This window comes from Seriola aureovittata, chromosome 21 (assembly GCF_021018895.1).
Source record: "Seriola aureovittata isolate HTS-2021-v1 ecotype China chromosome 21, ASM2101889v1, whole genome shotgun sequence".
NCBI classification, from domain to species: domain Eukaryota; kingdom Metazoa; phylum Chordata; class Actinopteri; order Carangiformes; family Carangidae; genus Seriola; species Seriola aureovittata.
In genome coordinates, this window is record NC_079384.1 from 17,335,708 (window position 1) to 17,362,188 (window position 26,481).

The 26,481-nt window shown below is 41.0% G+C and overlaps 1 protein-coding gene across 1 annotated transcript; it reads left to right on the forward strand.

Annotated features, from left to right (window-relative positions):
- The first annotated feature begins 4,770 nt into the window (after window positions 1-4,770).
- On the forward strand, window positions 4,771-25,584 carry tbx21 (T-box transcription factor 21). The gene is made up of 6 exons (XM_056366270.1): window positions 4,771-5,819; window positions 15,782-15,936; window positions 18,289-18,410; window positions 18,856-19,014; window positions 19,654-19,715; window positions 20,020-25,584. The coding sequence occupies exons 1-6, from the start codon at window positions 5,272-5,274 to the stop codon at window positions 20,837-20,839; spliced, it is 1,866 nt and encodes a 621-aa protein (XP_056222245.1). The 5' UTR covers window positions 4,771-5,271; the 3' UTR covers window positions 20,840-25,584.
- Window positions 25,585-26,481: the final 897 nt, after the last annotated feature.

Below are 26,481 nucleotides of genomic sequence, written 5' to 3' on the forward strand. Positions count from 1 at the left end.
AAAAAGACACTGCAGAAATTATCACTTTGAAGCTACAAGGAGCTTTCAATTAAAAGGTACTTGTGGCTCTAACAGAGTTAATAGGAAGTGCAAGTATCTATGACTTTGACATGGGTGAACGTGGTGAACGTTGTGGTCATGAGTCAGAGCAACATATAGCCTCCTCAGGTTTCAAATGGGGGGTTGGTGGGTCTTTCCAGTGCAGATTCAGCGGGAACAAGTTGTAAACTAACTGGTGTCAACCTGAAAACTTCAGACCTGCTTCAAGGGTCAAGTCTCATCCAAAGACATCTAAAGGAGAAAGATTGTCCCAAGAAAAACTAGAGCATCAGTCGTCCAAGAAAATGCTCCAAAATGACACATGCTTAAGCAGAAGTGAGAAAGACTTCTGGTGGCTGCAGCAGAGCGAGGGAGGAAGCAGTGTGATGGTGTAGAGCCATAATGTCCGCAGAAGGAGGAAGCCAGGGTGGATGGAGGGGTCAGTAAAACTTTGAACAGTGCTCCGTTTTTACCGTGACCACGGTCGTTTTCCCCGACGTTAACAAAGTCTTTGTTGTTATGGTGAACTTGTTGGCAAAGCGCCCAGCAGCCGCAGAGCAACATTATCATTCATTTGGAGTCGTGTTTCTGGCCACTCTGTGAATGTACACTCACCAAACACTTTACTATAAACACCATATTAACACTGGGTAGTTCCTCTCTTTGCTCTTAAACAGCCTCGGTTCTTCGTGTCGTTGATTCCGCAAGATGTTGGAATCTTTCCTTTGAGATTCTGCTCCATGCTGACATGACTGTATCACATCATTTCTGCAGATTTGATATCTCCACATTCATGCTGCCAATCTCCTGCTCTACCACAGCTCAAAGGTGTTCTGATGGATTCAGATGTGAAGACTGGGGAGGCCACTGAAGTCCATGACACCAGTTTGAGACAACCTTTGCTTTGTGACATGGTGCGTTATCATGCTTAGAAGTTGCCATTAGAAGACGGTAAACTGTGGCCATAAAGGGATGAATATGGTCAGCAGCAATACTTTGACAGGCTGGGGCATTCAAACCGTGATTGATCGGTATCAGTGTCAAAAACGAACCAAGAAAACATTTCATAACATTTAAGCAATCCAAAAAAAACGTTGCCTGTGAACCTAATCCAGACCGTAATTATGTTTGTCACGATGGTGTCACTGGGAAAACAGTTTAGTAGTAACTAAATATAATTTCTAGAAGGGCAGGGTTTACGTAGAGAAGGACATGAGACGATGAAATGTACAGCGAGGTCAGCGGTGAACACTTTTAGACAGTCTCGGTTGTGCACACAGAAAGCGGCAGAAGTAGCGTGAGGAATGCAAAAGGTTCAGAGGGGAGGCCGGAGCGTCTGCACCACAAGGGACTCTCAACGCTTTAGCGGAGACTGATGGGTAGAGCTGGTGTTTAAACACTGCAGCAGGCTGTAGAGGTGATTGGCTGATGAGTCGCAGGTGCTAAGGTGAATTGGCGGGAGCCGAGACCAGGAAGTCACACCCAGCAGAGACACACACACACACACACACACACACACACACACACACACACACAGGCAGGGAAAAAAGACAAAACCAGGAACGGACAAACACACAAGGGAGTGAGGGAGAGTGCCTTGCTGTGTCTCAATTCACGTACTTCCATACTTACACTTGCTATTTTGATCGCACAAGTGCGTTCACATCGACAAGTATGGCAACATGCAGTGCACTATAAGTACCCGGGTGGTGCACTCAAAACGGTCGAAAAATTGAGTGTAAAGCGATGGACGCTTCTCATCCTTAGCGGTCTCCATCTTAGCTACGTAGCGGAAGGGGAGGGACCACCAACGTATTTTCAAACTTGTTAAAACGGCGACCAAGCAAGGAGGACAGCTTGTCGGGGCCGGTGGCGGTGTAATCTACATGTCGCATGAAACAGGGGGCAAACACAAGAAAGTAAAACATTCATTTTCAAGTGAGCAAAGCAGACTCTGATTCAAGATAACACTACCCAGTCGAAATTCACACACTGCATCATGCGAGTGTACTGACTGAGGTATCCAATTTGAGACACAGCACATGTCTAACCCCTAACACTGCATCCGATGCATACTGAGGCCTTTAATGTCAGGCCAGGAATCCAAAGTGTCATTAACGACAGACTGAATACAACTAGGCTGTTTTACAGGTTTCAGTTTTATTTTCAGCCAGTTAATAATTTCATGGTGTCATTCCCACAATCTAAAAATCACCGCCACCTCTTCCCCTTGCACAAAATATCATCTGTTTTAATGGAGCGTCGCGGTGATACTGTTAATGAAGACATGTTAAGACATCTGCTGATGTGCCCGTCTATCACGTCTAAATCTGTCGGCCCACAGAAGCCGTGTAGAAGCCGACCGCACTTGTTTTAACTACATTCTTTTACAACCATCAAGGTTTTATATCAGTGTCCAGTTGCAGGGCAGCTCCACCTCTCATGTGTACAAGGATGAGGGATATTATAATTCACTATTTATAACCCCCGCTCACCCGGATTGACTTGTGTACAATACAGGCAGCGGCAGAGGTTTGATTCTTGAGAAATCAGGAGGAAAATTTGATTTGTTTCGAGATTTAAAAAAAAAATGCATTATCCTGTTCAGAATACCTGCATCCGGCTTCATGTCTGTGCACATGAGAGCCACCTGACCTGCTAGCAACACTTCCAGGAGAAAATGAAAGCTGATTGTGCTTCACAAGGTGATGGCCTGGGGGCTCTTGCCGGAAGCAGGTAGAACAGAGAAGAGGAAGTGGTGAATCCAGCCCCGGAGGTGGGTGGAGAGGGGAGTGGAGGGGGGTCGAGGGGGTTGGGGTGGACACGCCTGGTTGGCCGTGGCGGCTGTAGTGTCGCTCACACTGTGGCCCCTCTCGCCACCCGTGTCAACACTGATGACTTCAGCGTGTGCCCTTGCGAGCTCACCTTGCTAGAAGAGACGCAGGAAGTGGGATTAGAGCAGTGACAGTGTGGAGGGGGGATAACTGTGTCATACCTGCACTGGAGGGGGTTTCATCTATTAATGTGTGCGCGTTCACATGCACATGCAGCTGCTAATACCTCGGGGTTATCTGTTTCATCTGTGTTTATGGAGCAGATCCCCTGTCCAGGTTGGCTGACCAGTGACCGGCCACGTCCAAACAAGCCACTGGAAGGTCTCAAAGAGCAGAGAGGATGCTGCTTCACTGTTTCACTGAACCACTTTCTCTTTCATCCGGATGATGTGTGATTGGTTGTAACCTGTATGACATCACAAAGACATGCTTTGACAATCACAGTAAATGTTTGTGAAAGTTCATTTTGCATATTTGACTGGTCCCGAAACCTTACCTGACGCTTTCTGCCACCACAAATGAAAACTTCTTTCATCCAAAGTAAGTTCTGTATCAAGTTTACACATTTATTCCTTCTCAGTCCAACATTCAGGAGCATTTAAAGATGCTAATAAACATGCTAATAAACATGCTTGTGGTGACTAACATGGTTTGTGCTGGGAGTAACATCATCTGGGTCTCATCGTGTCTATTCTGAGTGTGGGACATGAAAAGTTTGTTCTCCAGTGCTGACACATTTGGGACAGGTCCTGACTTCTCAGAAAGAAACATCCACTTCAACTAAATCAACATATTCTGTACGTGGCCAAAATGCATTTCATTTCATTAGTATTAATGTATTAACACCACATGCTGGCATGAATATCCTCATATGGGTGTTCATAACAAATAAAAAGCCAGACATACAGTAATAGTTATTGTCAATGTGAATTTCATGAAGGGTCACGTCCTGACCCAAAGCACTTTAATTTGAAAATTCACTTAAAAAGAAAAAAAAGTTTTTCTCTCCTAAAAAATACATGTACAAATGGCATTTCTTTTATTTTGCATGAATTTCCATTTTATGACTCCACACACGTATAACAGCAATAACTGAAATACCTTATTAATGTAGACATGTAATACTTACCCCTACACACGCAGCCACTGGCTTTGTTCCTCCTGCAGAGGAGTATTAAAACTGAAAAAACTTTTTTGAGGTGTTTCTGAGGTGTTTCATGATTCAAATGGAAAATGAAAATTAAATCTGGTTGATGATTCAACCTCTCAACTCATTTATGGTAAGAAAGGACCACAAAAGTGAAGTGGCGCTTCACAGAATTAGGTATGGTTTACTTCAATTATGATAAATCACAGCTTTGTGAATTTAGACAAAGCTTCCTCTCAAATCGGCCAATAAGATAAAGAGAAGTGATTTGAAGGGGAAAAAAAACAAACTAATAATCCGAATTAATCTTCTTCAATATTTGATTTAAAGATAAAACAGGTCGGAAAAATGTGGGAATATTTAAGCTATAAACCACACTGCAGTTTATTTTGCTGTTTAATTATAAAGTGAATTTAATGTGTAAGACACTGTATGAATAACTGGTGCTGTAGTTAAATTATTCAACTAAATAATTATGTTTTAGTTTTAATTCTGTTAGTCTTTAGTTTCGGCTGTAAAAAACAACATCATATTAGGCTATAATTAATTATTCATTAACCTTTAACTAAATATCTTAAATATCCTGTGATGGAACTTTGTGCCGTTCAAGTGCCGAGTCATTTTTTATTTCCTGTGACGTTATTTTTAAACATTCCTACTTATCGATATCTTAAAATTCATTCAAATATCTATTAAATCAACTGCAGCCCTTTTGTTCTTGAAGGGCAGTGTGTGTGTGTGTGTGTGTGTGTGTGTGTGTGTGCGTGTGTGCGTGTGTGTTGTGTAATTTATGTTACTCTGTGATGATGGCGACGCCTCTTTCATATCTGGAGCCTATCACGTCCCCCCTGCGCGTCAGACACACCTCCAAAATATGACCACTTACTAAATGTATATATCATAGGTTAGAGAAGTCAGCCCGAGTCTGAGTCACTGGTAGAGACTCAACACGTCAAAAAAAGACAAGACAATCATCTACTCGGGCAATAAAGAAAGTTTAAAGAGACATAGTCCATTGAGTCTTTATATTAAATGAGTTTTTATATTTGAATGTTGAGGCTCTGAACGAGCGAGACGCCACATCTTAAAGTTAGTGGCATGTCAGAGCGCTGTCAGTCATAGGTGAGGATAACAGTCCAGACTGTGTTGTTTTGTGATTTTTTTTTTTTTTTTATTGTACATGCTCTTATTTGACGGGACACAAGAGCGGAGACTTATGACATTACTCACAGACCGGGAGCGGGGCTGCAAATGGGCGGCATAGGTGGCAATCTCTACCTCAGCATGTTGAATGGGGCTGAAACGCAAACTTTCGGAAAGAACACCGACATCAGCAGTCACCTCCACCGCGGCGGCAAGGATCTAGCCGAGATTAAAATGGGGATTCAGGACGCGAGGTTTTACTACCCGGACTCGGTTCAAAGCGGCCAGGACGCTCTGGCTCTGCCGTACCACTCGGAGCAGGCGGTGGGAGCGTACGGAGCGCAGTCCAGCAGGTTTTACGCACAGACCCTCAGCAGCTGCCCGTACGGCGGCGTGCGGTCGCCGCCGAGAAGCGGAGCCGGGCAGGGTTACATCCCGACGGCAGGAGACGGCTTTCCTACGGGCGGTAAAGACGTGTACTCCCCGTCTCCGGAGAATTACCCAGCGAGCTTTCAGCACGGTTACCAGCGGCCGCCTCTCTACCCTCTACCTGGGCTACAGGTGAGCGGGAAGACTCAGGCTCTGCTCAATAACTACCCGCTATGGGCCAAGTTCCACAAGTTCCAAACCGAGATGATAATCACCAAACAGGGGAGGTAAGTCCGACAGATAACTCCAGAGTTTCTCTCTTATTTTTCCACACCAGTAAAAGTGCAGACTGAGCTGGTTCTCCACCAGTATGGCCTGATTTTGGCTGAGAAAAGGCAGAGCATATTACGCACCGCTGTCCTTTTGGTTTTACACACTTTCTAATTTAGGCTACCAGTCTGACAAACAACCGCCAACATCACAGCAACTCCTTACAATTTAACTCAAAATTCATTTTTTTAAAAGAATGAAATAACATTTTATATCCTTGTAATGCTTCTTATGGGGATCACTGAATACAGGTCACAGGTTACTGATGTTCTGGCTCCTGTTTACTACGGAAATCTGCAGGTATCACCAACACATCACTAGTCAGGTGACGAGGGTGATGGCAGCTTTGAGTTTTTAGTCGACAGAGGGATAATAATGACCTGTGACCCTCATGTTTAGCACATTAAAGTGGAGTTTACACTTTATTTTTGCGCAAAACTGCTCAGAGCTGAGTCATGAGGAATTCAATTAACAAGAAACTTTACAGAACCATTTACAGAAGTTAATCAAAACATGTCCGAATAGAATAAGAACAATAAAAACAAGCGTATTTTATGTAATTAATTTTATTGTAAACCGCATATTTGCTTTTCCAAACTTTCTTTCTTTAAAAATTTGACCAGATCGAAATTCGCTTTGGGCAGAACTTGCGCAGGAGCCAGAGAAATGAAGATGGAGACAACATCAGTCACAGTTTGAGATGCTGGGAAACACTTTGACACCTGTGCTTGACCTTTATAATCACTGAGGTCCCTTCACTTTAACACAGCAGCAGATGAACGCCAAAAAAGGAGGCTAATCAATGACATTTTCTCTCTTTGCAGAGACAAAACGCACATTGTTTTACTTTCTATTCCCACTGGAAGCAGCGGTTCGCTACACCTTTGACTTTTCGTCAAAATAGGCTACTAGAAAAAAAAAAAGGCGTGATTTAATAAATGAGAATAAAATCTCATCAGTGACAAACTTATCTCTGACTGAAAGTATTTTTAAATGAAGAGGTGATAAAGCGATAAACTGACTTTTTGATAATTGAACCTCAGCGCTGTATCGCAGAGTCGGCGGCTTTGGAAACTATGATAGCGAAACTGAGATAGGCCATAAAATGATAATAAGAAGAATAAAAAATATAGTAATAGTAAGTAAAAGTGTGGCAGAGGCAGGTCTCAGCAGAGCAGGGAGCTCCACGCCTGAAATGGATGGATGTGTGTGTGTGTGTGTGTGTGTGTGTGTGTGTGTGTGTCGGGGGGAGGGGGGGGGGGGGGTTAGATGGGTCACCGAGCATTAAGACTCAGCCATCACGTCGATGAGGATTAATTCACTAATACGCCACACTCGTGTTTGACAGAAGGTTTGAGGCCGCGGGTTTCTCATGGCGCAGATCTGTGCACAGAAAACAAGTGCGCTGTCACACAAGAGGACACTGATATTTCCACTGACTTCACTCGGCTTGTCAGCTGAGGACCACATTTTTCATTAAAGTGACTTGAGTCAAAACAAAGATAAATATAATTAGAAATAATTTCGAAACAGTTTTTTTAAATACATTTTTTGTTGGTTTTTTTTTCGTTTTTAAAACCTGGAAGATTCTCAGTTTAACAAGAATTTCAATTTGCCAGCTGCAGGTTCCAGTCTTACTAAATATTCCCCTTTGACCTGCATGGTTTTCTTTACTTTCTGGTTGACTACTGGAGCTACACCTGCCGTCAGGGTTATTCTCACTGCACTTAAATTACATTTTTTTGAAGTTAGAAATGCTTTAAAGTAGCTTCTTGAGATTTTTCTATTTACCTTGAACAAAAAAAAATGCAGGGTTCTTATTGCTCCATTGTTGCATTAAGCACATTTGAAGGTGTGCATGGATTTTGTGAAGTTTTAGCAAAAGCAGAGAAAGTTTCAGGTAGTTTGTGTTGCAAATTTGTATTTTATTGTTTTGTTTTTTTTTGTAATTTGTGTGTGTGTGTGTGTGTGTGTGTGTGTGTGTGTGTGTGTGTGTGTGTGTGTGTGTCTTCTGCCATTTGACATAACCAGTCCTGGCAGATTGCTCTGTAGAAACACACACTGTGATCAAGCTGCCATGTAATTAAAATATTTGATATAATTTTATTTTTACCTGCCTTCAAACCAAAGACAGGGCAACACACGAAAGCACACACTTTCTAGACTTTTTGTGCACAGCTGTGTAAATACTACCCACAATAATAACATGATCGGTGAAATGGGCGCGGAGGTGTTATCCTTCCACTTGCAACAAAAAAGCAAATTTTCTTGTTGCGCAAAAACCACAAACCTCATATTACGAAAATTTCAAATCCTCCCGATGAAAATGTTTTTTCTCGCTTTTATCTCAGGTCCCTCCCTGACCTGCAGAGCTGCAATCACCCAGCACAATAAGCCATGAAGAAGGTGTATAATGACGGAGGGCTGTTTTTGCAACATAACAAAAACTCCCTGCGAGATTTTTGGAGGAGTTGAGAAAAAGAAAAAGATGGTTTTTCAATATCAGAGGCGAAATCCTTCTTAAATTTTCATCCTGGGTTCAGGCTCCCACTGTAATTTTACAGTGTTTTTTTTTTTGAGAGAATTCTGAGGGTCTGCAATGTTCATCAAAACCCTGGTTTCTACAGGAGAAAGGGTGAAAGAAGCTGCAGAGTAGAGTAGAGAGCAGGGTCAAACACCACTGAGCCTTTAGATGGCCACGCTGAGAAGCTGAGGCATCTTTGAAGTTCAGGAAGTCAGAGACGAGATTCTCTTTTTCTTTCTGCTTTCTTCAGCCTGCACTAGATGTTGGCTGCACAGCCCGACAGATCTCTCAGAAGTTTTGCTCATGTACCAAACCTGGGCTTTGAAATCTGTAGACATTTTCATGGGTCTGTGGCAAAGAGAGAAGAGGAGGGGGGCCCGAATTCATCTGCACTTCTCATGAGCCAAATTCAGATCACCACAATCGTTGATGCCATTTCAGGCCCTGCACGGTCTGCGTTTTGACTCACACATTAAGGCAGAGTTCATCGAGGCTGAAACGCGGCATCATTCATGTCGTCCAACAAATCAATGAAAATAAAAAACAGAAGATGGCTTTTTAGCTGCAAAATAATGGGATTTTCTAGTTTAGTAATAATGATAAAAAAAAAAAAAAGAAAAAAAAAAAAAATGAAATGACTAAAACTGAAAAGAGAGAGAGAAGGTTTTTTTTTTCATTTTTCATTTGTCTGACCAATGTGCTGATCCCACACCTGGGGAGTGCTGGGGTGAGTGAGAGATATGAGTTCACACATGAGTCAAGAGGAGAAACTTTTCCCTGTGGTGGTTTTCAAGAAGCACTTTCTTTAAAGGGACTTTTTTATGGAAAATTTAAAATCAAATATAGATTACAAAAAAGACGTATTATCAACCTGTAATCTGCTCGTGATTGAAACAGCAATTCAAACTGTTTTGAGAGATTGAAAGATAAACAATAACCCACAGATCGTGCTACAGAAGCTCTGTTTGACCGTACAGTACGTGATCTAGGAAGGAGATAGGACTGACTGAGTTCTTACCATACAAATCACCTTTCAGGGAAATAGAGCAGAGCTCGACTTCAGAGTCAGAGGAATCATGCTCATGTGCTCTCTCTGCTCCACTGAGTCCAAACTGTGACATGTATCAGTCTGATGTCTGGCAGTTTTTTACAGAGGAAATATTCTTTCATTTATTTGGGTCCCAAGAATAGAAGGTACTTGCAACAAAGTACAGTGATGAGTAGGTGAAGGGCAAGTTTCCTCACCACAAAAAAAAAAAAAACAGAATTAATATCACACATATCTACATATACTGCACATAATCAAAATTGAATATAGTGGGGGTTGTTTTCCAATGGAGTGCAGCTGCTCGATCAAATACAAAGTGAAACATTCTTTACATTTATAAACTCAATGAATAATCAAGCTTCTTTCCAAAGTAGGTTTCGCATAATTTGTAAATTATCACTTCACATCACCAAGGAAATAAGAGTGGGTGTCTTCTCTATGGTGCCTGCTAAAGAGATTTCAATACAGTAATGCCATACATGTCAGTAATCATCACATCAAAAAACAATATGCATTACAAGATGCTGTTTTTAGGAATGTTTGGGAGTCTTGTGCATTAACTCTCTCTCTCTCTCTCTTTCTTTCTCCCTCTCTCTATCTGAAAGCAGAAGTGGGACTATTTCAAGGTTTTGGCACTATGACTTGTCACTTCCTGTTCAGCTGTTTATGTGTGCATATGCAGCTTTTCGCAGAAACATCTACTGCCAATATTTTTCAGACAGCTAAACAAGCACTTCCTCTTACCATGTTATCACCTCTACTAATAACTCAGCGGTGAACTCCACCACTCTTTGAGCCACAGGCATTTTCCTTCTGCCCCCGACAATTTTAGTTTTCATTGGTGTCGCTCTGTATTCGGTTTTCGAGAGAGTTAATTAAAACCTTGAGGGATGAGAGGACTGAAAAATAGTTTATCAGCACAAGATTATTTATTTATACATTTATTTTTTTTAATTACTGGCAACAAAAAACTAACAATAAGTTGATCTAACTAACAAGTGTGTGTATCCAAAGCCTCATATATCTCATTCCTCTGAGCCATAGAGCTCCATTGTTGTTTAAAAACACATCACTGCTGCACTGGGTGACATGTTCCTTCATTAACATGAACACACACCCTGTAGTTTATTTTGACTGTGTGTGGGACTCACACACGCCGTCTTGCTGCCAGAAAGCGCTCACTAGAGCACCAAATGTGTATTAATCCACACAGCTGAAGTAAAAGTCATCAAATGCACTGTTTACTTCAGTTTGCTTAAAACTACCGTCCCCACCTGTTTTAGTTCATTTGAGTCTTTAAAAAAAATTTTTTTATTTATGACCTATTTTGAAGATTTATACCCTCACTATAGGAACAAATGTCGTCAAGGTGTCATAGACAGTCAGTTAAGTCCTGGTTTTGGTGTTTTTATAGGATTGGATGATGCTAAAAAACAATACAGAATAACACCAGCCTTATCCTTTATGAGGCATGAAGCATGAAACAGTATCAGATGAAATTTCAACATCTCTAGTGGCTGAATTTCTCTAAAATAAGTCAACACAGATACAAGAGTGCCTGCGTGTTGAAGAGTGCTTGTGTCCGGCAGCAGCTGTAGACTGGCATGTTTTCGTCACAGATGATCAAGCGTACACACGGTGACAAAAACTGGACCTGAACTCCTGTCCGGATGAATCAGCGGGTGCGCTCATGTAGAAAAGTCTTCTCCCTGGTGAATATCCAGTTCCTTTCCTCCTCTCGAGCCTCTGCCTTGCATCCCCAGGACAAACCCTCCACCCCTCCCTCCCCTCACTCCACCCTCTGCTCTTTCCTTTTCCCCTTTCTCTAACCTCCGTTTCCCCCCCGCGGTTTCCCCTCCCGCGCCCTCTGTCTACCCAAACCCAACCCCCCTCCTCTTCCTCTCTCCCCAACATTCACTCAGTTTATTTTGATTTTTTTTTTTTTTTTTTTTTTTTTTTTTAAATGTCACCACCACCGGTACTGTCTCTGTATTACTGGTTGGTTCACCAAACTCGTCTGTTTCTATGGTGTTTTGTCTGAAAAGAAGACTACAGTTATGAGTATTCATGTGCGTATATACCTGGATTGGGCTGAGGGAGCGCCAGCCATTTGTCGTTACTGTCAAGTTTCCATTGAATCAGAGTGGCACACTGGCAGGTTGGTTAGGGAGTCTGTCCGCTAGCTGCAGAGCTGCCGGTTTGATTCCCACTGGTGTCCAAGCAACTCCACGTATCTGTGTTCCAGCCTGCTGTAAAATCATCTGCTAAGAAACAGCAAACACTTCAGTCTTCCTCATGATTTTAACTGTCACATAAAAATAAAATAATGTATGTGTCACACTGTAGTCAGAAACTGCACCACGCCACCGCCACCACCACCACTGTCATGCTATCATGTGTTTTGGGTTTTTCAGCTTCTCTCGGTGAACTCTGTACATAAAAACCTAAATGCCGCCCCCACATGCAAATACCCCTCTGTGTTGTGTTTTCTATGGTTTCCCCCTTTGCCAAGTACTGATTTCCTATAAAAGCTCTAGTATAAGTGAATTGACAATATCAGTGGAGCAAAAACGATAACTACTCATCTACTTTCTAGATTTATCTCGCACAGTGTAGGTGGGTTCAGCCATTGCTGAACAGCCAAGTTTCTGTTTTCACTTGTATTAAACGCTGCAGCGGAAGAAGAGCCATGTCACCTGTTCTTTGCAAGCCACTAAAGAGCTGCTGCCACGATTGTGTTTCACCCAGAACTATGATTGATTGTTAAACTGGACTCGCCGTGTAGCCAGAAAGACCCAACTGGGACCAGTCAGGGAAGGGTTTTGTCTTACCAGTGAAGGGTAAGGAAGAGCGTGTGTGTCTGTGTGTGTGTGTGTGTGTGCTCAGTCCAGAAAAATAGAGAGCCATCATTAAAAGACTATATTTGTGAATATGTTGAGCTTTTTGAGGAGCCTGCATCACACAAATTCAAGCATATCCATATCTAATCCAATACAGCAAACAACAAGGCCTTAATATAGGGAGGGTAAAGATTTTTGACAGTGTTTTTAATTTATAGCTTTGTTAATATGAGGACATAGATGAGTAGTGTCAGCTCGAGTCTTGTTTCATTATCAATAGGTAGTGATTTAAAAGAAAAAAATACAAATCATTTTCAAAAAAACAACTGCGCCCTTTATTTATTAATCACACGTTACTCAAATAGGAGGAAATGATGCATTGGGGACTATTTTCAGCTGCAGATTAATATACATGCAGGACAGTGTGTGTGAGACTGAGTCAAAATAAACTGCAATGTGTGTGTTCATGGTAATGACGGAACGTGTCATTTTGGACGAGCTCGGTAGCACAGAGGGAACATATGAGGTGTTGGATACACACATGATACTTGGTTTATGATTTGTTGATAATAAGGCAAATATAGAGAATTACCAGCCTTTAATTGGCGTCTAAACAAAAGGCACAGTATGAGAACTTTACCTACACAAAATTAAAATGGAAAAATTATGAGTGACATCAGCATATATGTACTTAAAGAATAAGCAGGCCACACACACACACACACACACACACACACACACACACACACACACACACACACACACACACACACACACACACGCACACAAGCACTCTTCAATGAGGACGGGCCCTCCAGTTGTCCCACCAGTCTGCTGACAGTAGCCTCCAATGCACTCACTTGTTTTTACACCACTAAACGACCAAGTAGCCGCAGGGAGGACTAACTGAATTTAAATGAGATAACAGTTGTGGTAGTTTAAGCCTAAACAGCACTTTTATTCTTGTTCTCTAAAAATGCAAAGGACCAACGTATCACTATGTGATCGAAGGTTGTTTTGTACCAAGACAAAAGCGAGTTAGTGAATTTACAGCAGTAATAGATCTTATCTTATAGTTTCCACCTACAGTAAAATGTTTTAGAAAAGAAATAGCAGTGCATTTCTGATAAGGAAGTTTCTTTTTTTTTCCTTTTTATATGCACGCTTACAATGACTAATTTAAGCCATGCACCGTATAGAACAAAGCAACTCTATACTTCTTATCCCTTTCACTCCATTTGCATTGAAACTTGACAGTTGCAGGCAAAAAAAAAAACAAAGTTGTGCTGCAAAAGTGCTACACCCAGGATATACAGTTTAAGATAAAACTCAATCAAAGGGATGGGATGGGATGGGATGGGGGTGGGAGGGAGTATTTGCTCCATAGCCTCAGGTGCTGTTAGCCAGTGTAAAACAGCTGGGCCAAAATGTCAAACATGTTGCCCTGATTTATTAACACCAACTACACTCCAGTGACCTCATATAGACCGAGACTGCAGCGCTGTGAGTGGTGCATTACTTGGCCAGTCAGACATTGTACTTCTCCTTTAATGAAATAACTTTGCAGAGACTATGAGATGAGTAGATAAATATCACGACCATACCTGCCAAATTAAATGTGTTTCTCTGTAGCGTCCAAACTACTCTGGAGTTTTCCAGCCATTAAAACGCAAACGCCTGGAAAAGCTGCTGGCCTCGTTTTACTTTGAAAACTGATGTGGTGTGTCTTATCAGCCTCATGGTGAAAGCAACATGGATAACTTATTACAAGCGTTACTCACCTTGTTGTCTTTGCTAAATTCTGCATTTTAACGCTACAACTGCCTTCGCTGTTCCTGTATCGTAGTATTTTTAGCAAGTAACCAACTGCGGTGTAGACAGTTCGCTTCCTGTTTACACCGGCACGTGAATGGTCACGTGTTATGCGTAAAATAAGAGCCCACGTAGGAAAATATGGATAATACATACAAATAAAATAAATAACAGAAAGTAAAATAAATGCAACATAAAAATAAGAAATGAAACAAAAATAGTAAAAAAAAACAAAAAAAACAACTTTCCTTTACAGTTTTAAAATGAAAAACGTAGCAGTTTGGACGTAGCGTTAGCTTAGCTAAAAGACTGGGCGTAGAGGGAAACAGCTAGCTCACCCTAAACTTGTTGTTTGTACATTTTAGTGTTTGTACATGTTAATTAATGAGCATTAGTGTTACTGTTTTGTGGACTTGACTCTGAAACATTCCAACAACTATTATGTTGATTGTTTCTTGCTTTGTGTGCTCTATAATGTAAAATGATTACTACTCTGCAGGGTTGGTAACAGAGGCTGGAAGTGCTCCTCTGTCAGCACTAAATGCACTTAGTGTATAAATAACTATGCAACAGTAGCATGTCACAAATATCCATCTGTCATGGTGTGTTTGGGTTAGGGTTTTGTGTATTCAGCGTCCATGTCTCATATTTGTGTGTCTCTTTTTCTCTCGGTTTAACCCAGCCTCTCCCTCTCCTTCACTGGGCCATGGTGCCCAGGGAAAACATTGACCTCCTGGTTACCCCGTCTCACTGAAGCCCTCTGCGATCAAAATGAGTTCAATATGAAAAGCTCCTGCAATCATGAGCAGCTTCTGGAGCATCTTTTATTAACAGCAGCATTAAATATTCACTTACAGTAGGCCTCCCCAACTTCCCCCACCCCCCTTTACTCTGGTTCCTCATCTTTTGAATAAACAGAAAGAGTCTGGTCGTCATGAGGTCCAAACGAGAATCACCTCCCTGCTTTACAACATGCATCATTGTCCTTAAATAGCCTATCACTTATTATATCTTCATTCACAGCAGAGCCATTAGTTGTACAAATGAGGACAAATGGCACAAATGGAACTTAATAATTTAAAAGGGAGCATTGTGATAAACATGTCACACTAGGTTTTGTCACTGTCATTGCTTTGCCTTTAATTTGCAGAATTTGAAAGTGTGAATTTCTTTCATCCTTCCCTGTCTTTCAAGACCCTGTGTTCATTAAAAATACTTTACGCAAAGAAAATACTGCACAGTCTCAGCACAGTTGAAGTCGTACATGCATTTTAAATCCCAAAGAATGCACGCATACTTTGAGAAGTGTTTTTTCTTCAGGTACTTATGTATTTTTTCATTCAAACCAATTGTACTACATTTAACAACTGTCAACTTTCATGATCTTTTTTGAAGGGAACACAAAAACCATTTGCAAAAGGTGTATTAGAATTTCATGTAAATTTTAGCCAGTGGTGGAATGTAACTGCATACATTTACCCAAGCTCTTATGGTACTTTAAGTGTATTTTGATGCAAATACTTACGCATGACTCTTAGTATTGCTACTTTTACTAAAGTAAAAGGTCCGTAAACTTCTTCTGGCATCTATATTCTCAAAAATTATAGACATATGTGTACAAAAGTATAAATAAATATCCCCAAAACCACTAAATCTGACCAGCAGTGAATGTTTTTTCTTTGTGTGTTTATGCAGGAGGATGTTCCCCTTTCTGAGCTTCAACATCAGTGTCCTGGAGCCGTCTGCCCACTATAACGTCTACGTGGACGTGGTTCTGGCAGATCAACACCACTGGAGATACCAGGGCGGCAAGTGGGTCCAGTGTGGGAAGGCAGAAGGTAACATGCCAGGTACGTTTAACTCAATAAAATTCACAGTCACTTAGTCTTAATGACAATAATGATGCTGAAATGTGCTGTGTCTATCTGATAACCAAAAATGATTCAGGCTTTTTGTTGCGAAAGCTTCCATAAACATGATTTCCTTAGAAAGCAGACATTCATTATTGAATCAGATAATGAAAAGACAGATTAGAGAGCAAATAAAAAAGTTCTCTGACTCACTGACAACAAATGTTTTTCCTCTCTAATCGTTTAGTGTTGTGAAATTTGGAGTAATGAGCTCAGCTGTTTGAAGGTTAAAACATCACATCGATTGCAGGAAACATGCTTATTCTTCAATCTCTTTTCAGAGCACTTCGCCCAAACATTATAATTTTGTGTTCAATTACCCCCAGTGGCTGTAAATGAAAAAAAGAAAATCATCACGTTTCTTTCTGTGGCTTCCAAAAGCCAATTCTCACACAAAGTTAATGATGTGAGACCAGCTGATGAACTGAAAATCCTGGTCAGTCAGTGAGCTGGGTCCTCAGCTCAGTGCATGCAAAATGGAAGATGGTGAGGAAGTGGTTGATTTAGCAATATTGTAGCAAACCTACATGCATACAGTAGGGAAACCAAGATGTGCATCATGATGCACAAGTATTCTGAGAGGTTTCTGCGGACTATCTGATATTTGCTTTTGCTGTTATTTGAGTAAGCAGCTTTGTTGTACATTCTGCTGGGAGGATAAATGAGAAATGATGAACCTTTGAAAATCTGATCAAGAGAATTATCTATAAAATTAGAGCTAGATTTATTTTAGTTGTAAGATACCTGCTCTCAACCGTTATGCAACTTGCATCCATCAGCAAAAAAGATTGGGAGTTGGCCCTTTTTAATTTTAATTTCAGCATTTTATACTTTATGGTGCAGTGCAAATTAAATGCATTTTCACATTCAGTCAGTTTTTCTTGATCAAGTTTCAACCACGCTGTCCAGAAAAAAAACAAATACAGTTTTGCTGATTTTTTCAGATAGACTTAAAGTTTAACTCTTTACGGGGTGGAAAAAGTCTCTTATTTGTTGAGTTAAATAAACCATTTAAAATTAAATTAAATTATCTCAAACGTAAATTGTCACAAAGTTTTTTTATCACATGAAAAGTTTGAAGGACAATATTAGTATTTTTGGGATCATCAAAGGGCACTGAACTCATCTTTCTAGTAGTTACATAAATTTGGACATGAACAAAAATTGCGAGTATGGTTGGTCACGTTTCCTTTGCAGCATGAGGTGTACAGAAGTGTCTTGTTATTACATAGAAGTGATCTAATTAGTCATCAAATTCATGCTTCTTCCCAGTATCTTGTCTCAATCTCCCATTTCTGCTTCATCTCTAAAGACTCATCAACAGAGCATTTGATTTAGACCTTACAGTTCTCTGAGAAACATGGATTTGCTTCTTACCTCTGTCTCCATCCATGCCTCATACTCCCTGTGCCCTCTTTTTCCTTTCATTCATTCATTCATTATTTCTTCCTGTTCACACCTCAGAAAAAAAGCAATAGCAAGTCAACCAAGATGACATTTTGTGTGTGATTGATGATAGACAAACCACAATTATATAAATGAGAGAAAGTGCAAGGTGTTGTCACACATGTGCCAGGTGTTGCAGAAAGGTGACTATTGATGTGCTACAGTTGTGGAAACTGTGGTGAAACAGTTTTACTCAATTAGATTTAATAGTGCACTTATGTGGTGTGCTCATATAAGGTTAGCAGGTCATTGTGGTGAATGCTGTGAAATTTCATGGCGCTGAGATTCTATCCTGCAATAAGAATGTATGAAACATAGAAGGGATGGAAAGAATATCACCTTTGTCTGCAGAAACTTTAAACTAAATGTATGTTTTTTAAGGTAAAATATGGTGGGAATGTGGTATTTACATCTCACTCCTTAAACTGAATTAACCACATAAAAGTGATGAATTTTTTTCACATATTGGCAGTAAATCACACCCACAGCAACCCCAGCTATTCATTTGGCATGTTCAGTTTTCTGAAATAAATACATTGTACAGTCCATAGTGGTTGCACCATGAGGAGTTAGTTTCAGAAAATTCCTATATTTGATATTCATTATTAATAATTTAGGAATCAATTCAGATTTATTCCATCTCAAACATCACCATGGTTTCAGGTTGTATGTATATTGGCATTATATGGCTGATGCTGGGATTTCTGCTTGTTAAAGTGACATAATGTGTAAAATATAATGTTTCTTTTTTAGATGTGACGGGTCATATTTAACACTAAATATAATTTAGAAGCCGGTGGAGTCACAGTTGTATGTGTGGCTCATGATTTGCTTTTACGTCCGCAGGGAACAGGATGTACATGCACCCAGACTCTCCCAACACAGGAGCTCACTGGATGAGACAAGAGGTGTCGTTCAGCAAACTCAAGCTCACCAACAACAAGGGCAGCACCAACAATGTGGCACAGGTACTGTCCTTTCCTGCCTTTTTTGTCTCTAATATCTCCATCAGTGCCTGTCTCACTGTATGTAAAGTACATGTTCTGCATCTAGTGGCTGAACCAGTTTATTCTTTATTATTTTAACAAAAGACAGGCATCATATTAATTTTGCAGGTTAAAAAAGATACTGATTCAATTAATTATCTAATGACAAAAACACCGCTTTCAATATTTTGATATAACTGTAACACGAACAGCCACATGGCCTATCCGTGTTGTAAAAGAGAAGTTCATTTTCTGCATCATGCAATATCAAAATGAACCACATTATGGGATGTGACAGTGCAAAAGTGCTCTAAGATGCTTGTATCTGCAACACCCATCCATCCTTACATTTCCCCTCTGACTCTCTACTGTTTTCTATCAAATAAAAGTAAAAAATACCTCAACTACCCGTCCCTCTCCGCTCCAGATGATAGTGCTCCAGTCGCTCCACAAGTACCAGCCTCGTCTCCACATCGTGGAGGTGAAGGAGGACGGCTCGGAGGACCCCTTCCTCTCATCCAAAGCTCAGACCTTTGTCTTCCCGGAGACTCAGTTCATCGCCGTCACCGCCTATCAGAACGCAGATGTAAGTCGCCTCAATCACAAGAAAGTATGGTCAAGATCAGCCCAGTTTTCTCATTTGACTTGTCATTTTGGACAATTGTTATATAACCATAGCAACGCCTGTTATACCTTCTGTCAAAACATCTACATAAGAGTCAGAGTTCAATGATTTATGTCAGAGCCGTGTTTCAGATAGAAGCTTTTTTTTTTTGTTTATGCATGCTTGCATCAAAAATGCACAACACTAATTAACATTACTATAACCTGCTGTAAGTGTTAGCACGTACTATTACCACACAGTGGCTAGGTTCAACTGAGAGTCACCTCAGCTGACCTGAGTACTGTAGCTCTGCCCCCGCCTCCTAGTATGTGCTATATATCTTTAACAGCTGTTCAGATACATTGTGTGAGAGCTGCTGTGCGCCAAGGAAAGACACACTCACCCTGTTGTCTTTGGTGTTTATTGCATCACTACATGTGTATGTGTGGTGTGCCCACTCCTTCCTCCAACAACAAGAAAAAAAACTGCATGTTGTCCTCATTAATTATTAGTCAGCGACCTCTTCTTTTTCTGCTCTCTTGTTGCTTGTGTAGTTGTTCACTCCTTCTCTTTTTCCTATGCCTACATTCTCTCATTGCCCTCCTCCTATTCCCTACACAGATCACTCAGCTGAAAATAGACCATAACCCCTTCGCTAAAGGTTTCCGTGACAATTATGACACGTAAGTAATTTAAAAAAAACTGTTTGTAAAGAGAGAACTCTCCTTTCAGAGAAGATATCTTTATGTAAACCTTAAAACTGTTCACCATAAATAGTGAGGCTGGTAGTTAAATACCCTGAATGCTCATATCACCCCTGTAATATTAGAGTAGATGCAATTACAGCTGTGCTCAAGTATGCTGCAATGACAGGGTGTGAGGGGCTGTGAGATGTTTGATAGATAGTTTGAGGTTTGGGCAGGAAATAACACCTTCTTTTTTTCCTTTTCTTCTCACACTCTCTTCTCTTCCCCTCCTCCTACCTAGGCTGTACGCTCCTCCCGACTCTGATCGCCTCACACCCTCCCCCACAGAGAGCCAGCAGCTGCTGCCAGGGAGCTGCTACCCTCAAGGCTACCTCTCTGAGCAGTACATGAGCCCCCTGCCCCAGAGCCGCTTCTACAGCCGTGAGCCTATTGGCATGGGCCAGCAGCACAAAGACCCGGCCTCAAGCTCCAGCCCTCACAGCCGCTGGTACCTGTCGCCTCAGCAGGGTGTGGCCCCCAACCGGCTTGACTTCACTTCCTCCTATGAGGGGGACTTCTCTGGAAATGGCTTCTACAAGCCTTTCCCCTTGCAGACATCCGCTCACCATGCTCTCAGCTACTACCCAGACCACCCTTTTGCATCTACTAGTGTGTCTGTATCAGGAGCCACCTCAGCAGGCTGGAGCACCAGCCGGCCCACCCCTCAGTACCTTAGTCACCCCAGTAAACCCGGCCCAAGTCTGGGCTGGTTCAGACCCATATCATCTTCTTCCTCCTCCTCATCTTCTTCCACGTCACCTGGCAACCCCAGGCTGCACCCTCCCTCGCTCCTCGAGCCTCTGCAGCCGCCCCTGCTGCAGGAAAAGCCCAAAGACAGTGTGGGAGTGGTGGGAGAGGACCCCTGGCTCGAAACTCCGGCTGTGAAATCAGCAGACTCTGCAGACTCAGGCCTGTTTGAGGGCAGCGTGGGCGACAACAAGAAGAGGAGAGTGTCACCCTACACGTCCAGCACTGAAAACTCCCCACCTCCGCGAAGTGGAGACGTCTGCGAGAAGGACAGCAACAGCAATGCAGACTACTATGGCTACTACACCCACTGAAGACCTCACACGTCACCCAGGTCGCCACAGTCTCTCCCAGCATCCTCTCCCACACCGCCCTCATGGACACGCGTCGGTCTGTCCAGTCAGGTTCAGGTGCTGAAGATAAATACCAGAACCGCGCAACAGAACATGCAACCTCATCTACTGCCACATCACCAGAGTCCACACAGTGTGGCCAGCCTCTCTATAAAGTTCCCTATTCAAAGTGTCAAATGATTACAGGAGGAACTTCCAAGGTTACTGTCAAACTCAGTGTTGAACAGGAGTGGATTTGACTGGTACACTGCCCTAGAGTCACATAAACACCAAACAGACATACAGACCTGTGACTTAAGCCTTTGAAACATCTGGAGGAAAAAAAAACAACAACAAAAAAAACATCTGCATATCTGCTTGCTGACAGACGCCTGCAGGGATTGTCTGTTCTTTATGCATCAAACACTCTCTCCGTCTCCTTTGCTCTGTCTTGTCTCCGCCTGTCTCTTCCTTCTCACACTCAGCAATTCACACCTACTCTAAATATGATCACGTTCATTTCCCCCCTGATCAATGTGAAGCAGAATTAACATATAACTCGCTGCAGCCTCCTCCCCTAATCCGACCCAAGTCGTTTACCGCAGCTCCCACTAGTGGCGGCTCCGTGCAGAGTGTCTGCGTCAACTCATGTCAGGGGGGTTAAGAGAGCTTAGCAAGCACATGCTCTGAAGTAAGGCCGCTAATCTGCCTCAACCCTGCGAGGACAATCTTTTTGTGTGTATTTCTGTGTGTGTGTGTGTGTGTGTGTGTGTCTGTGTGTGTGGTGCTGTTAAGTAAATCAGCAAACACTTGCAGAAGGTACAACTGGAGGCAATCACGGTTTCTATGAATCACTGATGTGGGATTATAGTTTAGTTTACATTTACAGCAACACACTGCCACACTGTCTGGTTGCAGTGTCATGTGATTAAATCCAAACACTGGTTAATATGATAAAATCAAAAGGTTTCAGTTGCTCATGATCGATTCATGACTGAGCCAAACCTCACTTACAGATGTTTAAAGAGGAGGTTTTTTTCGTTTAATCGATTAGATAATTGATTATCGATCTATTTTGAGAATCAAATAATTGTTTTGATCATTTTTAAGTTGATTCTAGCCTCTCACATGTGAGGATTTGCCACTTTTCTTTGTTTTACATGATAGTAAACTGAGCATCTTTGGGTTTTGTGCGGTTGGTCAAACAAAAAGAGACATTTGAAGACATCACCTTGGGCCATTATAAGTTATAGGCTATTGATTATAATTATAACAACTTTCTCTATATTCAGACATTTCATAGACAAAAGCAGAAGATTAAATTAGCAGATTAATTGATTATGAAAATAATCTTAAATTGCTCAATAAGAAAAATTCTCAACACAAGATCCAACTTAGTTGTTTCCAAAGTTTTCAGGCGCATCTCATGGCCTTCTTCATTGAATGGAGTTGCCTAGTTGTAATGGAGATTATCAGGTGACTGAAATGTGGAACTTCAGTCACAAGTGTTCAAAGATGGTTTCTGGCATCAGTAAACTGACTCCTGGTTGATGACCTTTGACCTGCTGTGACTGGTTTTGGTCTGGGGTTGCCCCTTTTCTGGGCTTCATTCAGCGTCTTATCCAGGGTTTAACAGATGTAGAGTAGGCACATCTACACCACAAAATTACAAATTTTGATGTGAACTAATAGTGAAAAAACACATACACAAAAAACAGATGTGTGACGTGTGTGAAAATGCTTCTATTTTAAGGCGTAGCTCAACTTCTCCTTGTGCATCAGCTTTAAGGTCATTTAAAGAGATGGATGAACAGATGCAGTAAGGTTGAGCTGCTTGCTACCCGTCGTAAAAAACAAGGCCAGCTCCACACTTCCTGCGTTGATAGAGTGAAAAAAGCCTCATTATAGCAAAGGCTCAGCCCTCTCCTACAATCAGTCGATTTGAAAACGCTTCTGTCACCACACCATGTAATAAAGCCCAGGATCAATAAGAGCATTGATAATGGCGTAACTGGAAAACAGTATTGGCAGAGGGAAGTGTGACAGCTTAAAACACAAACACAATCTCCACCAGTGTACATGAACAAAACGTGGTCCACAGTACAGTAATATAACAATATCATCTATAAATTTATAAAAATTATCCATTTTGAGGCTCATGGAAAAACAAAGTAGTAGGACTAATGATACTCCCTAATCCTGTATCTGTTCCCCATACAGTTCCCTTACAGGAGCAGAGCAACAGTGCTAAAAGTGGGTCATTCAGTACAGCCACATAAACCTGCAGGTAAACAGACAAGGCACTGTCACCCTCAGACCACCATGAACAGGAAGCACAAAGTGACCAGACAGACACTCTGAACCCCCCCCCCACCACCACCACCACCACCACCACCACCACCACCACCATCACCACCACCGCCACCACCACCAGTCCGTTGACCTATCATGTGGTGACACTGGTTGACAGAGGGGCCCGGCTCCCGGCCTGGTGACAGAAATGAAGAGTGAGGCTGCAGTCGGTGCTGATCAGAGATCTGCTCCTCATTCCTCACCAGGTGTGCTAATGGCCTCAGACAACACTGGGGGCGACAGACAGGCACTCAGTCAGACAAGATGGAGCAGGGTTACTGAAGTCTTTTTACTGGGAGAGATGAAATTACTTGCTTTTTTTATGAGCTGATGAAAACAGTCTATGCTGTATATACTGTTGTATATTTACAATGCTCTGATTTCTAAGATAGGAGAACAACCAGGCAAAAAAAAATCATTTAGATTCTGCTTAAGGAAATATTTTTATTAATTAATTAATATTTGCTTCTGTCTTGCTGATTGATACACTAAAAATGGAGCTAGAGCCAGAAGCTGCTTAGCTTAGCTTAGTTTAGCTTAGTATAAAGCCTGGAAACAGGGGGAAAAAGTTAGCCTAGCTCATTCACCAAGAAATAATCTGGCACAGGACCCTTCATAAAAACGTAAATTGTCAGTTTTCCTTAAATTAAACAAAACAAGATATAATTTCAATCAGTGAGCTTTAAAGGTGTTTCTAGTGTAGACTGGTGTTTCCAGTCTTTATGCTAACCTAGGTTAAGCTAACTCTTACTGTAGCTTCATCTTTTCCATACAGACATGAGTGTTATCAGTCAATAAGCGTATTTTCCAAAAATGTTAAACAATTTCTTCACATTAGTAGAAAAACAGTAAAAAAAAAAACTTGATCGAATGATCGAAGCACATGCCACCATGCATTTTGTACATAAATGTGGAAATATAACTAACTGCTTTAGCTGCCATTGAGGACACTGAGGTCGTGTCATCTGGCTTTATTTCAGTCAATTATTTTGTGGGTATTTTACTGGCTGATTCCGGTATTTTAAGACTCAACATATTTGAATTTGATGAGATTTAAACCAGCAAAAATTGAACTAATTGAGGAGTTCCCATCCTGGCAGAGCAGAGAGGTCTTTGAACCAACATTTGGACCTTTATGTTGGGAGCTGAATTTATAAAATATGAATTAGACAATTTTACCTTTTGTTTTTGGTGTCTGGTCACTTTTCCAAAAGGATGTAGGGTTGTTTTATGGGGGATTTATTTCTATATATTTCTAAAATCCTGGCTACTGTTTGCCTTATTTCACATGTCAACACTCTCAGTTAAAGACTTTTAGCTCTTTTCTGAGCTGAGCTGATTTAATACAAGTGTTGTATAAAACACTTACACTGGATCTACTGGAAGTTAAATATAATTACAAGATATAAGATAGACAAAAATCTCTCTTCTGCAGCACTTGGTCTTAACGGCGATGTTGATGCAAAAAGGACAAACTGTGTGACAGTTCAGTCCTTTAAATGAGCATTTAAATAATGAAGTTAAATGATAATGAAGTGATTTTATGCTGAAAAGAGAATGGATATATTGTATGATGAAAAATATGATGTATGACGTGTGTTGCTTGTGTAACATTTCCAAAAGTTGTACCATTTAATGTTTATGTTGACATCTGTCACGGAAAGATGATGATGATTCTTAATGTACCTTAAGGAAGGTGTACAATGGACAATTCTTGTTTCAAGTGCAATTAATAGAAAGAAAATTAGTTTAGAATTGAAGATGACATTTTAAAAAAAACAAAACAATGAGCACTGGCCTGTGGACAATGTCAGTTATTTATTCTATGTGCTGTGGTTTGTTGCGTGGTACTCTCAGTGACCCTGCACCTACACAAGTGCAAGATCTCACATCAAACAGCAGCAGAGAAAAAAGCTTTCACACGCCTCAGGAACGACCCCTGCTGGATATCTCAGCTATCACAATCAACTTCAGCCAATGAACCACAAACCCCTGGCGTCACCTCCATTTCCCATGAGTCCGTGTTTCCCTTGAACACACATCTCTGTTGGCAGGAGACGAAGACTGTGCGTGGGAGCTGTCTTTCCACAGATTTTACTGTATAGTATAGAAATAGAGGAGTGAAGAAGGGAGAGCGGTCAAGGCAGAGCAACAAGCATGTTTTTTTTTTTTTTTTTTGTGTGTGTGTGATCCATGTGCACTGTCTTTGTCAAGGGAGCAATAATCCTCCTTTGACTCTTTCATTGAGAGCTTATAAATTCAGAAACAAATAAGAGATGAAGAGTTCTGAGGGGGAAACTGTTATTTATTAAAGGTGGCTTAATTGTGTAATGTACTGTTGTTTTTTTATTCATGAAATTAAAGCTTACACATGACGAATCTCGACTGTTTTGATGTGTTTTATGTAGGAAGGTATGTTCATTTTTCATGTGCATGTATAATAAATGAATTTCCACTCAAAAATAAAAACACAGTTGTGATGTTGACAGTTTAATGTACTGTATAAATACAGTATTTACATGTTTCCAACCAGCTGGATATTCTTTTCACTATTAATGACATAAAAATACAATATGATATATTTTCTCTTCTTTTTAAATGATTAATGAGTGTTTCCAGTAATTGTTATTTTTAAATAGTTACATGTTCAAAAAGAAACAAATTAAAAAAATTAAAACAGTAGATCTATGTTTGCAATGACAGAAGTATTTAGACAGATACTGTCTTAAATGTTTTCCTCCTTTCGGTCGCTGATGACGACGGCGATCATCTTCAACATCATACTCGCTTGTTAGTCATGCGGAAGCCACAGACACCAAGTTGGAGTAATTCATGTGCAATACATCAGTCCTCGCGCCCCCCCCCCCCTATTTGTAATAATTTGGTTGAATACAAACATAAATTTATTTAGGTGTATCCACCATGCACAGACTAGATGGGTAATACTGCATCATCTGCCTTAAACCTGCAATAACTGATTTTTCTTTTGTATGGAAAAAAACATTGACATATTATCACCTTTTAAGTTTGTTTGGTGAACTTATTAGTAAACAGCTGCTTATTCATATTTATAATATTCTATACTCTTAGCTGTTTTTGTTCTATTTCTTAATCAAGTCTATGGATGCGTGCGTATGTATATGTTTGCATGTTGATTTATATCTAGCTTTTGTGGGTATGTTTGCATTTATTTATTTGTTCATTTATTTGTTCATTTATTTATTTTTCCTGGGAAGACGGGGAGGGGTCAGCGGGTGTGGGAGGGGTTGGAC